Genomic DNA, 15,825 nt, shown 5'->3' with positions numbered 1-15,825 from the left:
ATGTTATGCCTGATCGGTGTATGTATATGGTATTATGATAAATGTAGGAAATACGAATACACGGGACAATATGCTTCTTTTCTATTGTCTTTTCTCTGGTAGTTCATGCAGTACTGTAGGGATTGAGATATTTCACTGGTAACATTTCAAGTAAAAGCAAAACTTGCCAAATAGGTGAGCATTCATCCTCAGGGCATAATAATAAAAAAAAAAGAAAAGAAAATGTACCAAATTTCTCGGCACACTGCTCCAGCAGTATTGGCATTTGTAGTGCCTCATTGTTAGTGTGGTTAATGATGATGACTTCAGCTCTATCCATCGTTTAGAAGAGTTCTTTAGCTTCTAATTCTATCACCAATAAAATAGTGAAACGTTTACAGCCGGCTCAGAGGTGCTGACTAGCTGTGGTGATGTAATTAGAAAGCAAGTCTAACTTTAAAGGGAAGAGTCTAATGGAGATGCCTTCGTAGGAGTTGTAAACAGCTCATTTGGCGGTCATTTAGCTGTGGGAAAATGACAGGAAAGAGGCAAACGAGCGTTTCTGTCAGTGAGTGGTGACCAAGCCCTGTATTGGCAGTCAAAGGTCCCTTCCATCTGTCTGGAGTAGTTTTATCTTCCTCAGTAGAATAGGCTGTAAATTTTCACCATATGAATAGTGATCCTTTCATGAGCATTATAACAGAGGTAATGGATCTTGAGTCTGCTGGACTAGAGCCGCCTGGCTTCACATTACAGTGATCCCATCATGTAGACAAGATGTCTGGCCTTTGATCTCTTGTCTTCCCTCTGAAGGACAGATTGATCTGTAGTGTGCAGAGCAGACAGTACCTCTGTACACGTCCTAATTATACACCTCTTGGATTTATTATGTGTGTGTGTCTGTGTGTGTGTGTGACCTGGCATACAAAGGGCGTTCTGCTTCTCCCGTTCTCCGTCCTCTGCCTTTCCCGTCTGAGCAGATTTGGAGTGGTTCTGAGCAGTCTGGCCTGGAGCCTCTGCACACCGAGGAGAGCTGCAAAATGGCACCCAGGAGGAAATCAGAAACATGCACTTGCCTCTCTGTTGTAGGAAATAATTTTCGATTACACTGCATTTCTGGCCTTGCATCGATTTCGGGCTGACACGAAGGCACGCAGGGATTATGGAACAAGTTTTGTGTTTTGGGGTAGATTTAGTCACGTGGTCTGCAAGAGGGACACAGGGCTTTTGTGGCACTCCTCCTGTAGAGGTTGTTATTGGCCCTTTAATAAAAAGCCATTATTTATTAAAAATAGAGGGAACTGAAACTTTTATTGCCAGATTCTGAAACTGCTTACTACATGAGAGCATAGAAGTTAATTTGAGGTTGATCTGTGCCCCTGTGCTTCCGCAGAAATACCTTGTTTGCCTGCATTAGATTTTTATGTTGAGGTTGTTTCGGGTGCCATTGAGGTTAGTGGTGACACAGGGGGGAAGCAGAGCAGCAGCAGAGCAAAGTTGGTGTGAAACCATAAATCTAAACACGGCATGCAACACTATCCCTTATACCATTATAACCATTTGTTATTTGTTTGTTTGTTTTTTATCCTTAGCAGATACTTTTAATTGGATTGTCTTCCATCACAATCTGCTTTATAAATACATACAGTGCTTGGTTTCCTTTGAGCTATCAGCCATAGACGGGCGTCTTACGAAAGACAAGTGAAGTGTTGAGACAGATCAGTGAAGCAACATCAGTTACATGTTGAGGATTAGTGAGGAACAGGAGGACTTTTCTAAACGGGTCACTGCTCCATCAACACCCTTTAGACACACAGATAGCTGCCGTTGATCTCAACATGGTCACCAGTTCAGATTAAAGTTATTAAAATACTTAACGTGATGTCCTTAAACGTAAAAGTAAGAGCTCTATCTAGTCAGAGCACGTGGGGCAGGGCACAGTCAGCTGAAATTAGATCATTTATTGATCAGCAGTGTCACCACTCTGGTTTTTTTTTTTCCCCACTGCCAAAAAAAAACACGGGTTATGTTTAAAATATCAAATCCATACACAGTGCTTTTGTGTAATCATTTTGGCCTCGGGCACACATGCACAGTACCAGTCAGATGTTTGGGCACATTGATTCCCTGAAGGGTTTTTTGTAACCCTTGTACAGTTTAGAGCCAGACTATGGAAAAATGTAAAAAAACAAAAAAAAAAATGAACACTGAAATATTTGACCTGTTTTAGATTCCTGTTTGCTTTGATGACAGATTCACACTTGGTCGTCAGTATCTTCCCCAGCTTCTGTAATGGTCTTCAGTTAACTGGTGCACCTGGACAGAAGTTAACTGGTCTTTTGAATGTGTTCGAGTCGGTCGATTTTTGATGTAGTGTTTACCAGATTATGGTCAGACACATTTAAGTAAGAGAGACAACAGTCCATCATTACTGTATGACATGAAAATCAGTCAGTCCAGTAAACGTTTCTGTTAAAGTTGCAAAACCGACACAGTGATGAAACGAGATGTTAGTCAGAAATCTCCAGTGAACAGCAGTTCAGGTTGAAGGCAACATCAGTGCTTCTAGAGGTCATGTTTTAAAAGCAAAGCCAAGCGTGTGCATAGCTGCATCTGCCTCGAATAATCTACAACATGTATCATACTTTAGCTTTAAAGCCTTTAGCTTTGAAGCCATCTTCTCCCACCCACTGTTTTTATGGCAGAAACTTGATCTGGTCGCTCGTTAGGAACTGATTATGCTCCAGCAATGATCTGCCGGGCCTATCAAATCAAATTATTTGGGTGGGCTTTATGCGGTGATGGATTTGTTTGATTAATAGCTCTGGTTGGTTGTAGCACTATCCAATTGCGTGCATAGCCATTTTCTTCCAAATGGCATCTTACCAGACTCCTACTCTGATGAGAGTTGAGTCTGGCCTAGTTTAGATCCAAACAAATCCTTAAAATACAGAAATCCCTGAAGGAGCAGCGTTTCTTGACATTTGACCGGCGCTACGTGTACACCAGATAACAGCCAGTGGAAGAGTTTAGTCTGTTGACTGACTCACTGAATGAATCAACTGCAGTTGATAAAGTGCAAACATCAGGACATGTCTGTGAACAGCACGGAGGGCAGTGAAGTTGCAGTGAATGGATATCTTAGGATCTAATGGGGTTGTTTTTGCAGTGACCCACACCTTACTGTATACATACTACATTATACACGTACACAATCACACTACTATGAAATTAAAGCTGGTTTTAAAGAAGCTAGGTACACTCAGCGTTTGCTGCCTCTTCGCTGCCCCCCCCTTCTGTTTCCAGTCCCCCGTGATTCAACCTATCACACACATTTCCACCAGCCCCACTGTTACTCCACATTCTTCTTTATCTCTGGCTCTGTGCCACAGTGTTCTCATTCAACATGAAGGAGGCCACTTCCTGCGAAGATATCCTTATGTTTCTGTGGAAATAAAACGCCTGGTTGTAATAAATGGATTCCTTTTTTTTTATTGGGCTGCTGAAAGCCAGATTTTCTTTTCCTGAGAAACTCTTCCAACACACGCACGCACGCACACACACACACACAGGAAGAGGTTAAATTCTCTGCATTCACACAGTAGAGGTATGTCCTATAGGACATCGACCCTCTCTCCCCCTCCCCTCCCTCACTTTGATTTGACCTTATTTTTTTAAACGCTTTCAGCCACCCCCGCCCTCCCTCTCATCCATCTCTGTCCCTGCTCTGCAGCTCTTTGGCTGCTGGCTGGTGAGGCCTGGAATTTAGGGTGGTAGTCAGTGAAAATCCTTCTCTTTTGTGATGTCGAGTCATTACTGAAGTGAACATCCACGAAGTTTCATGACATGGTGATCCAGATCCTGACTTCCTGCAGAGTCTCTAAACCTGGCCCTTTGTTTTTCCAGGTCTTTAAAGGTGAATTTCAGCTCCCAGATTTCCTAAAAGAACAATCACAGGTACAGTAACACTTCTGCCTGTTGCTGAGCTTTTTCTTTCCTTTTTTTTGTTTTTTCCCAAACTCAGCCTTTTTCTAGTGTCTGATTTGAGTTAAACCATGTGCAGCTCAGTGAAAGATCACATTACAGATTTCCATCTGCTCACAGTTACTCATCTCCTCTTGTTTTCATTTGAGTTTCTGGCCATCTAACGCAGCCTGTTGTTGATTTCTGGTGTCAGCTTCACAACTGCCTCTATGTTTTTCGAGTTCAGTGGTTTATTTTGTTGTTTTTAGTCTCTTGGTTTCACAGCCTGATGTTGACTAAAGAGTTAACTGAGAGAGTCTGCCCTCTCCTGGTAGCTAGAGAATCTACATCTTTTTTCCTACATGTTGTCTGACATCCTTCATATTGGCTTTTTTTTCTTCACGGTCCGTGTTTTCTTTTGTTTTTGTTGAATATTGTGCCTCAGCTGTCTGTCAGCGTCTTCCTGGTGGTTGAATGCATACTCCCGCATGCCCTCGGCAGAAAGGTGAAACCTGACCTCCCTGTCTGTTCCTCCTCACAGATCCAGAAGTCTGCAGAGAGACCCAACCCCAGTTAGGAGCAGAGGAGAGTCAGCACCACAACACACAGGTACAGCTGGACGTAGACATATAGGTTGTATAATTCAGTATGACACATGGTGATGAATTCAACTATCTGTTTTCAAATGTGCATGCTACACTGGTACAGACTAACGTAGTATATGGCGTTCCTCGTCAAAGCTGGACAGAATTTTCTTCTCCTATTTTCATGAAAACCTCTCAGTCATTCTAAACATAGTCTGCGATCACATTTTAAGTCGGCAAAGAAACTTTCCACTTTCAGTAGAAGTATTGGGAAAACAAAGCCTTAGAAGCCTCACTGAGTGAGCAGCACTTAGAGGAGAGCTCTGCTCGATGTCAACATGGCATAGACGGCAGTGTTTCCCTTTAATGTGTCTATGGTGTCGCAACACTCTCGACCTCTGCAGTAGAGATTCTGGGAAATAAGGAGTCATACAGAGAGCTACTGAGAAATAGAACAGAGTGCATGTGACTGGATCCTTGTGGTAGCCACCGGTGCTAACTGTGAGATTACAGGGAACAGTAAACACAGTAACTACAGTATTCAGGCTAACCTGCACACAGCGTACAGAAACATCTCCGTTCTCTGGCGCTCTGACTCTCACGTTGCTGCGTGTTTGAGGAAGAAGTGGATCAGCTGTTTTTGACACAGAATGGAGTCTTCCCATTACCAGCCTGAAAACCACACATATATGGAGACACATGTGGTTGTTCACTTATTTTCCTGTGTGCCGCATGCGTTACTGGAGGATGCCACTAGAGGGCAGACCAGAGAACCCAAGCCTGCAGAGACGTAACGGTATCTGAGCAGTTTTCTCGTATGTTTGCATGTCTTCACTCAACTTCTAAAAAGTCTCACCCCATTCTGACAGTACTATTTGTCACTGTGTAGCAGCACTGACACGTTGTACAGACGTGGGCTTGGTCTTTAAATTCATCTTTAGAACTTTCCACCCTTGAGAAAAGATGAGACAAGACAGGACTTTATTTATCCCCGTGGGGAAATTAGGGACTCACTGAATAGAAGACTTGAAAACAAATATTTCATGTAGAAATCATTCCTTGGTTTATGTGACTCCTCAGTTTCCTTAGATGGAGAGTGAAAAGACAGCATGAGCCATGGAGACACAGCAGACACGTGACTATACATGGGAAATATTCTTAAATGCTGGTCAAAGAGGAGCAGAGCTGATCTACCTCATGCACAGGCAGGAAAGTGAAAGCTCAGTCTAACTGCAGATGTCGCATTCAGATGCAAGTCCCATTGAACAGCAGCTTCTGACCAACTGCTCTTGTCTAGTGGCGGATGTGGTCTCCAGTAAAGTGATTAGACCAGACTTTATTCTAGTGACTTTTCATCGGATGTGTAATCCTAGAAGTTGGAGATTTATTGCAGCTGCGTCTCCGCTCGGAGAATATTGAAATCGTGAGTCACCCCTGGCTGAAAGTTTCCAGGGGAATGCTGAAACTAGCTCATAGCATGAGCTGGTTAATGGAAGCCAGACGGATCCAGCAAATACTGGAAACAGCAGGTCAGCAAACATCCTCACTAAGACGCTCTGTTCTCATCTTCCAGTACGGGACTCGGTGCCGTGGAACCGTAGATCAGACATCGACTCACCCATCTCACCGTTCATGTCGGCCCTCAGCATGTCTCAAAGGTCACGTGACCACAGCAGGACAGTCCTCCCCCTCCTCCTCCTCCTCCACCTCCACCTGTGGGCTGCTACCACGCCTCCTCTGCAGGGGAACGCTGGGCCTTCAATGTCGTACTGTACAAAAAGAAAAAAACATTACTGGTTCTCAGCACCACAGAATGTCTGCAGATTGTCGTTCTCATCGTCACATCATGCTCATTGATTTGTAGAAAATGATTTCTGCCTATTAGAGTAAAAAACTCTGTGATTCTGTTGTAAGAAACTGCAGTCGAATGAGATGGCAACAGTATTTATGAATGGAAAAATTAGCTTTTGGAAGAGGCAATACCTATTTTAATGTTTTAATTTTTTTCATGCCTTTGTATTGTGCAATGTCATGGGTACTGATCAGTTTGACGTATCAACCGTGATAAATAATGCTTTTTTTAACCTTGTTGTCAGTCTGTCTTTTTTTCTTTTTAATGGATATTACACCAGATACTATCAAACACGCAGGCTACACCTCACGGCACCAAGCACACAATGACCTACCAGTGACCTGATATCACCAGATAACCTGTTCTGAATCTCTTAGGTTTGATATCTGTGATTTTGATGCACCCTAATCAGCTGCAGATATTCTGAGATGTTCTGTATCTGTGTGACTCTAACCTGACAAACTCTGAACCAATAAAGAGTTATTCTAGTGAGTTGCAGTGAGGTTAAAACATTGTGTACATTTTTAGACTTTGTGTTTTGAGGTTTTGTTCAGCAGCTTTTAATGAGTCGCCGAGCAGCGCTAGTGAAATGATCAAACTGTGAGACTTGATGCGAAACAGTTTCTTATTGGAAAGTCAAACAAACAACCACAAAAGAGACAAAAAAAAAGAAAACTACCGCAACTGTGTAAAATGATCAGACAGAAACACAGAGTCAGAACTATGGAGGAAAAAAGACACAAATGAACACAATTGGAACAAACAAGGCATAAACCTTTGGGGCTCGAGACGTTATGAAGTCATTTATTCTGTGATGTACTGTTTTGATTAGGTGGATGTAAAACAGACAGCGCAGATTTATTGCATTTCGTAATTCTCCTCAGTTGTTTTATTCTGGCCTCACTGTTGTCAGCTTTTACTGACTGAATTAGATTTTTGGTAGAAATCTCAGAAACACATGTTTGACGCAAGGGGTTCATTTAGATGCGTTTGAAACTGCATTGACACTTTGTTGCCGCTTGGGGGCACCACAGACTCTTTATTCATTGATCATGATTCAGTGACGACAGGCAGCTATTTATAAACTGAGAATGGAGCTTAAAATGACATGAGCAAACCTTTATAATATTCACCGTTGGTCCAGGTCTAAAAACTGACAACTCCTGAGGGGAAACGTTTGGCTTATGCCTCACATACACACGTGTGTTTCAAGAAACAGATTCCCTGTTGATAACCTGTTTTTTTAAACTGTTCCTTATTTGGACAAGGGAAGCTTTGAGTGTAAATGTTCAGACAACAGACTGGGACGGGAGCCGGATCACATTTAGGGGTCAAACAAGAAAAGAAAAGCTACGGGAAGCAGCAGTAAGGTCAACCTGCCAGATAAGAAAATGAGCAGCATCTTCTCTCTGAACCTGGGAGGTGTCTTGTATGACGTCGACACATCAACCAGCTCTGCCTGACTCATTTGCTTATTGAAGTTTGATCAAACTGGATTGATGAGAACACATTTTAGATCCAGCTGTAAATACATAGCGCCACAGATTAGATGTCAGCGTCCAGATGCAGACCACACGTTAAATTTGTTTGGTTTTCAGTGACTTCCTTGTGTTTTCATAAAAATCTGCACCTTGTGACGTCTGAACGTGACGTTGAGAGGCTGGAGTTTGGGCTTTGAAAGCAAATCAATGAGCTAAACACGTTGAAGCTCTGTAGAGCTGAGGGGAACTCACACAGTCATAGATCATTTTCTGTGTGTTTATTACAAGCAACTTCCTGAACATTAAACACATCGTTTGGCCCATCGTTGATGTAAAAAAAAAAAAAAAAAAAAAAAACTGACCAGAGCTGCTTTAATCTGGTTTGTTTACGCTCAACACACTTTATTAGAAGTCAGGGAACGTCGTCTTCTCCGCCGGATCCGGGGCACGAAGGAACGAGAGCAGCACAGTAATGAACAACCTCTTATTTAATAATACATTACATTCAAGGCAAATGATACATCCTTACCAATACATATTCAGCAATGCAATCATTGGCTCTCTAAATAAATAGAAATTTGAAGTCAGTGCACAACATTGAGAAAGAACACTTAACAGTCAACGTGTAACATAGTCTGCACACATTCGGGCATTTCTGCACAGTATACACCTTTGACTAGTGCTGCTAAAACCAACATAAAAAATAGATCTCAAAATAAGTTATATTTATATATATATATTTATATATATGTGGGTGTGTCTGTGTGTGTTCTGACTGTCTTCATAGAAATATTGGGCTTTTGGTTCGTATGTACAGCAATATAGACTTTGATGGGGTTCTCAAACGACAGAAATTGCACAGTAGTTAAAGAATTCAAGAACACCATTTTCAAAAATATTTTACACACATAGTAAACAGTCAGTCTTCAAGATGCAGTATGAAATTGCACATTGTCGTCATGCCACAGAGGGGGCTGTTTCAAGGCTTTGGTACACATGTCCTGATTGGAAGAAAAAAAGCTCTGCCACGGGCCCCGGTATCCCCTCCCCCTTTGCGAATTTTCTCTGTCGCCTTGGCGGCAGGGTCGTTTTTTTTTTGGGGGGGGGAGGGAGGAGAGGGCCGCAGCGAGGTACATCCACGCCATCGCCCATTCCTGCGATCGAACTAGCAAATCAGAGAGCCGGATGACTACAGTACACTTCAGGGTTGGGGAAGACTCTTGGCACTTGAATCACAGGTGCAGGTCCGAGCTGGACGACCAATCATATGCAGCCGTGTTGGGACATTTTAAGGGAGGGGGAGGGATAAAGGGTCACACAAGACGAGGTGGGGGGAGTGGAAAAGGTATCAAAAAAACTCCCCCCTCGCCGACTCCCTTCAGGTACAAAGGTGAATGTGCTGTTAGTCTGAAGCCAGAACCTGTAATACTGATCCACTGAACACTAGAGAACGGTTGGCGTGATGAGCAGCGTCTCCTGCACGGCATGTCTAAACAATTTTTTTTATTGGCCGGGCTTCAGCTTCAACCAGGATCATTGCAACCACTTTTCTGGACAGTGATGCTGAAGGCAGTGAGAAGTCTGTGTGATGCCTTCGGGTCAGTGAGCATGCTTCAGTCCTGTTCATGAGGAATTCTTTTAAAGAATAGAGCTGGTGTTATTCTGGATTTAATTTCCTGTCTGTACTCTCCACGAAAAGACCAGAACCAGCACTGAATGATGAGTACCGTGTAAATCCAGAGCCTGATATATATATGTATAGTACCACGAGCCTGGCTCTTCCTGGAAATCCAAATAAACTGTGATTGTTTCCTGGGAATTATACCTGCATGATTTTAGCACGTCTGCCCTGACTGGTACACATCTTGAGCATCCATTTCTCTGTTCATTTAACTGCATTAACTAGTTTTTGGTCACTTTACAGTTGAGCTGTGTGAACATCCTGGTATAATGGGTCACATACTCCCAGATAAGACCCGCTGATGCTATAAATACTCATTCACTAAATCATCACCTCGAGCCCTAAAAGTAGACAAAGAGAGCCTAATTATTAATAATACATGTGATTAATACCGAGCTCCGTCGTCTCTTTATAGAAAATGATCCAGTGGCTCGTGTCTGTGAGTGGAGTGAAGCATGTGAACCTCCGGGAGTAGCAGTTAATTAGACGGTGAAGTGAGCGAGTTTTCAATCAGCGGGACGATCATCAGCGTGAGTGGGCGCCCTGTTATATTTAAAGAACGCGGATCTATCACAGTCGGATGTTCGCGATCGCTCCAGCAGCGAGGCGTGCAATGGTCTGAAAGGCCGTAAAGGACACAGGGTAACTTGTGAGCAGCTAAAGGCCTCTGTCACACACACACACACACACACACACACACACACACACACACACACTAGTGATAATGTTCATGAATGCACCATCAGGAGAACACTGAAAGACACTGCTCCCCACAAAGACTGTGGACAAAAGACCAAAGTAGAACGTTCTAGCATGAGAAGTAATATGGTTTGGGTCAGTTTAGTTACAGCTGAGCCAGAGAGGTTCACATTGCTGATGGGACAGTTATGAGACAATGAGTTCTGAATCCTACCAGTGAAATCTAAAAGAGAAATCAGGACATCCCAAAAGCAAAACAACTCTGCAACTAGACTTGCAGCGTGTTTCTTGGACAAACTAGGGCCTGGAAGACGGAGAAGCTTCACAAACATACTGCCACGCACTACTGAACGAGCACCCCTCGACCAGCGCGGACGGTATCACGGCATCCATCTGTGAACTGAGACCGGGAACGAAGAAGCGGGTCATGGGGCAAGACAACGACCCCGCCCACACACGCGTCGTGACACCAAAGAAGGAGAGGAATGTTCATGTTTTGGAAAGGCAAATCAAAGTCCTGAACTTAATCCAACAGAAACAGAAGCAAACAGTTCATGCGAGGAAACTACGCAACGTCCCAGAGTCGAAGCAACTCATCAGGACTCATGAGGGGACCTGAGAGAAGATGTGGACACACTCTGGCCACTCACAGACAGCTAATATTTCATCAGTAACTAATTTGATTTTTGTCTCATTTGTGTAATTTCTTTAGTTCAGCTCAGCTAATCTGAACAGAACCCAGGATTACATTTAGATGTAGATATAGATCCACTAACTGAGCAGACCTGGAAGATATACTTTCACATGCAAGCCTCTAAAAATATTCCATTAACAGTGGAAGGCTAAAAGTGATGTAATACTTCTAAAAGCTTCATATATTTATATATTCCCGTATAGCTGGCATAGTTAGGTTATGGGTGAACAGAAGAACTAGCTAAAAGTAAATGCTCAGCACTTTTCATTCTTTTCTAAGCGGTCGCAGTGTTCCTCATTGACCCACTCACACCGGCTGTCAAGCTGCCACGTAGAGCGATGATGAAATACATAACGTGATGGAGCGATGGTCAGAATAGCTAAAGTTCAAACACGACTGGATGAAGTAGTCGGGAGCTGGTTTCAGTCTTTTCGTAGGATGTTTTAGTGACAAACACCAAAGAAGTATTGCCAGCATTATTCTTAAATGAATACCCGCGCACGCAACTGTTTCTTTCTTTCTGCCCTCAAAAGGTCTTTCTTAATCAGGTGTTTCATTTTCTCTTAGTATCTTCCTCTCTATTTCTTATCACAAATAAATAATACTTGGTGTCCTTCAGTCATTGTGTTTAACAGAAGCTAGTGAAACCTGGTCAGAGCCAGGGCTGTAGAAATACCGAGAGAAATACAATTCTGACCAGCAACAAAAACAACTCAGACTATTAAAACAGTCTGAGCTGAGTGAGTATTTTACTTTTAATTCACGTTTTCTGGTGACATTTTGGTCTAAGTGTTATAAACCTTGTGCTGCACACGGTATGACTGTGCTCATGGATATTTAATTGCTTCATTTGATTAGATTTTTCAACAAACTGGCCAAATTGTCACGCATTTATCGTATTTTTATTATTTGAAGTACCAAAATAAAGCCTGGGGAACACCCCTAAATGTCACCTTAATGTCATGTTCAGTTATGACGATGGCAGCTGCCACCCTGACAATCATGCCACTGTAAAATGGTCTGGTGTGAAAGTATGGAGGAAGGCCGGCATGCTTCTTCCTTTCCTGTTGTGCTCTGCTGTTATAGAACGAGGATTAAACATGCCGTAGACACTGACTGACGTGTTCAGAAAAGTCTGGATGCATTTCACCCGGGTTTCTCTCAACAGTTTGGCCTCTAGTGGTTCCTCCAGCCCCCTCCAACTGTGGTGAGGTCTTCACAGGCGCCACCGAGGAAAACCCTCACAAGAAAGTGCAACTAAGTACCTTGGGCTGTTACTGATAAAGGCAACATTTGTTAGAATGGATTTGTGATGTAAAAGAAAAAAAAAAGAGAGAGAGAGAGAGAGGGGAGGGGGAGGTGGGGGTAAAAACACACATGCTTGCTGTAGAAAACACTCAGGAAAAGGTAGTTGGCACAGTCCATTTGGTCACTAATGGAAACTTCTTCGTGGCTAAGTCTTCTGCTCCTCTGACAATGTTGTGTGTAAATCCTGCACTCTAGTGGCCTCCGATGGCACTGCACGGAGGACCACGTCTGACAAACACTGAGAGCACCTCAGCTTTCCTGATAGGCATCCAATATGTCCCGCTCCAGCGTCAAGGAAAAAGAGTGCGACTCTGGAAAACTGGAGTATTGACAGAGCCAAAGTGGAATGTGTGTGTGTGTGTGTGTGTGTGTGTGTGTGTGTGTGTGTGTGTACAATATGTCCGTTATCATGCACGCACACAAACTCTGTAGGACTGGGAAACTCAAGAACGCGTTCACAGTGTGATCAAACTCACAAGCATGCAGACAAATCCACATGTCTGAACAGATACCATGGGGCATTCCGTGTAGAGGTTAATGTAAACAGATCTGGGCCGAGCTCCAGAGCCAGGCCACCACAGCAGCACTCCTGCCCCGCAAACCCCCGGCCGGGCCGGGCCTTCATCTGGGTTAAGGGGAGACCTGGACCTGCTGGACCTGCTGTGGGTAGGTGGAGGCCAGGAAACACTCTGTCATTCAGGGATGGCAGGAGGAGGAGGAGGAGGCGAGTTTCCAGCAGGATTGGACGCTCTACTCCCGTTGCATCCCCATCCCCGTCCCTCCTTCTCCCTCTACGCTCACTTGTTGTCCATCAGAGACTGGACTTTGTGCACCAGCTCACGCGCTATCTTCAAGATATGCTGGACATCGTGACGCTCAGCCATCTCTGTGGGTCAGACACACTGTTAGAGGACATGCAATGCAGTTTACTGGTTGCAAGTTGTAACCAGTTTGTTTATGCACAAGCAAGATGCAGGTGTAAGGAACCTTCACGGCAAATATATACTAAACAATACCTTTCCACTCACACAATATAAACGTGTGTCCTACCGTTAAAGAACTTGATAATGTCAGTGAAGTCCATGTTGTTGTCCATGATGATGTCACGGTAAACCGTGACCAGAGCCAAGGCCAGGAAGAGGACAAAGTGCCGTGAGGAAATCCTGGGAGCCACCCAGATCACCTCCCACACTGCAAACACATCCTCGTACAGGAGCTCTGCACACACACACACACACACACACACACACACGCACACTATAATCAGTGCAGTCTGACAAGACTTTGTGTCACTGTTCAGATGAGTAACAAATCATTTCATCGCACGCGGCAGAAATGTCACTGGACAGGAAAGGGCTGCCGTCAGAGTCGGAGCGAGTGAGTGAGGGATGCAGGGTTCACCTCTCTTGAAGTCCAGCAGGAACCAGCGGTAACAGAAGTAGAAGTGAGTATAATCTCCGTTCTGCTGCATCAGCTCGAACAGCTCAGAGTCCAGGATCTGACATCGGAGACAATGTCACTGGGTTTTAGTTTAGTTTAGGTAACTCTCTCTCTGTCACACACACACAGAATAAGTGTTATCCATCACCTGGATTAGCGACCTCATGTTGGCAAAATGTGTGTCCATGGCTCCACCATTAGGGAAGTTCTGACTCATCCTCTTCATTAGCTGAGTGAAACAGCTGTACGCCAGGCACTCTGACACACACACACAAAAAGAACATGCAGTCTGAAAGGTGGAGTGAACAAAGTAAAACACCTCATGGTGAAATATTTTTGTTACAAATTAGGTGCGGTAAGAAATAACGACGTTTGACTGTAGCGTCACTAAACACGTCTTCCGTGCAAACAGTAAATATCCGCAGCTTATTATTTCTATTGTTAGATGAAGATTTCTAGCATCACACTGGCGGTGATTTTCATCTCTGCTGTTTACAATAATGGCGGACGCGGAGATAGCCGGCGTGTGACGGTTCTGTCCTCTCACCGTCATCCAGAATGACCATGAGGGGAGCAAGCAGGTCGCACATGCCCTGAACGTAGCCCATCTCTAAATGCTCCCACACGTAGCTGCAGACGAGAAGGAGACACACAAAGACACAAGCATGAGCGTGATCAGACACACTGAAGACACAGTAAGGCCAGGCATTATTCACAGTGATCCTGCTCCCATATTAATCCTAGTTTCTTGTTGTCGTGGCTAAGTTAACAGCCGGAAAGAATAATTCTAATTCTAATTACATGGAGTTCACACGTTTTCAAGCGACTGATTGCAGGCAGACGATGCCTCCTACCAGGGTCAAATGTGTTTTGACATGTTGACTGTCCTCAACTTGAATGAACGTTGCTTAAAATGTACGAACAACTGCACTGAATATTACTTTGTTAGTGTCGATTGTTGCGGACTCCTGACCTGCAATGAAAATCAGACGCAGACCTTTGAGTAATAAGTTTAATGACCCCTGATTTAGTGAATCTCCAACTAATTACCAATCATTAGATCTGTGTTAATCCAGTTATGTTACTTAGCTGCCGCTTAGGTGCAGAGCAGACCAGTGCAAGCCGCTCTAATCGATACGTTTACATCAACAATGGACCGCATCGCTTGTAGAGACAAACCTATAAAGAGTTATTGACAGACTACGCAGCACCCCTCAGGTCAGCAAAGCTTCTCAGGTTATTTAAGGCTTCGGATCATTGTTTTGGTTTTCCGGCCCGCAGTCTTACTGTTTATTCACTCCAACCGCTCTCTTTAACATCATTCCTGCAGGCTACAGTTTTTAGCATTTGCCGGTGAACGCTAATGTCACTCCACATCAAGTCAGTGGAAAAAGACAACTGCCGTATGCTCCTTGTACTCGCTTTAAAGTTTAAAGTGCTTCTCCCAAGTGGCAAAAACTTCATCACATTAATCTTATAGTTTTAGTTTAGATCTTTTAGTTTAGTTAGTAGAAGTTTTTGGCACCATTGGGAGCACAGAACCAAAGCGTGTACAAATATACTTTTTTGGGTGAATTTATATAGAGCAAGCCCTAGATTATTTATCAAGATGAAAGTGGATAATGTACATAATGCAAAGTCTTGACTTCTTTCTTTCGGCGTCTTCCCTACCTGCACATGATGTTGCGGAGTTTCTCCAGGTTGCCGGTGGTGAAGTAATAGTAGTTGCGGTCGCAGCGCTGCACATCTTTGTCTATTCTGTGGAGGTTGAGGGCGACTGTGTCCAACAGTTCGATCTGTACATAAAAAAAAAAAAAAAGAAACAAACAAAAATAGAAATGCCGCCAACGTCAGTGAGTGTAAATCCAAGCTTTTAGTCTTTCTTTGGAGAAACTACTGCACATTAAATATGCTGAGCACGTTTATGATAAACCAAATAAACCCTCATCTTCCACGCGACAAATTTATATTGATCAATATAATAATTTGGAAGTTTAGAAACCAGCGAACTAGTTTATTTTGCCTTCTCTTTACTCTCTTTATTTCTCTTTAATCCTTATAAAATCTGAAATGAATACAATATAAGTGATAATATGACATTTCTTCCTCTGCCACCTGAAAGACAAACTTTAGGCTCTAAAAAT

General features: G+C 43.4%; 2 protein-coding genes across 3 annotated transcripts in view; one reads left to right on the top strand and one right to left on the bottom strand.

The window, feature by feature from the left end:
- Window positions 1-6,610, top strand: part of tpst1 (tyrosylprotein sulfotransferase 1) — a 40,652-nt gene extending 34,042 nt beyond the window's left edge. The window contains exons 4-6 of one of the 2 annotated variants that reach the window (XM_084558710.1): window positions 3,886-3,936; window positions 4,484-4,551; window positions 6,100-6,610. In XM_084558710.1, the coding sequence (XP_084414836.1) occupies window positions 3,886-3,936; window positions 4,484-4,519 (87 nt within the window). In that variant the 3' untranslated portion in view covers window positions 4,520-4,551; window positions 6,100-6,610. The remainder of the gene's footprint in view (window positions 1-3,885; window positions 3,937-4,483; window positions 4,552-6,099) is intronic. The other variant, XM_084558711.1, reaches the window with a different exon arrangement.
- Window positions 6,611-8,278: 1,668 nt separating this feature from the next.
- Window positions 8,279-15,825, bottom strand: part of sgsm2 (small G protein signaling modulator 2) — a 76,409-nt gene continuing 68,862 nt past the window's right edge. Inside the window, exons 19-24 of the mRNA XM_084558966.1 lie at window positions 15,353-15,477; window positions 14,229-14,311; window positions 13,830-13,939; window positions 13,643-13,739; window positions 13,292-13,459; window positions 8,279-13,127 (exon numbers count right to left, since the gene is read on the bottom strand). Coding sequence (XP_084415092.1) covers window positions 13,039-13,127; window positions 13,292-13,459; window positions 13,643-13,739; window positions 13,830-13,939; window positions 14,229-14,311; window positions 15,353-15,477 — 672 coding nt within the window. The 3' untranslated portion in view covers window positions 8,279-13,038. The remainder of the gene's footprint in view (window positions 13,128-13,291; window positions 13,460-13,642; window positions 13,740-13,829; window positions 13,940-14,228; window positions 14,312-15,352; window positions 15,478-15,825) is intronic.

Source organism: Chelon labrosus (genome assembly GCF_963514085.1).
Source record: "Chelon labrosus genome assembly, chromosome: 13".
NCBI lineage: Eukaryota > Metazoa > Chordata > Actinopteri > Mugiliformes > Mugilidae > Chelon > Chelon labrosus.
Note: the sequence above shows the minus strand (reverse complement) of the source record. Positions and strands in the feature narration are given on the sequence as shown.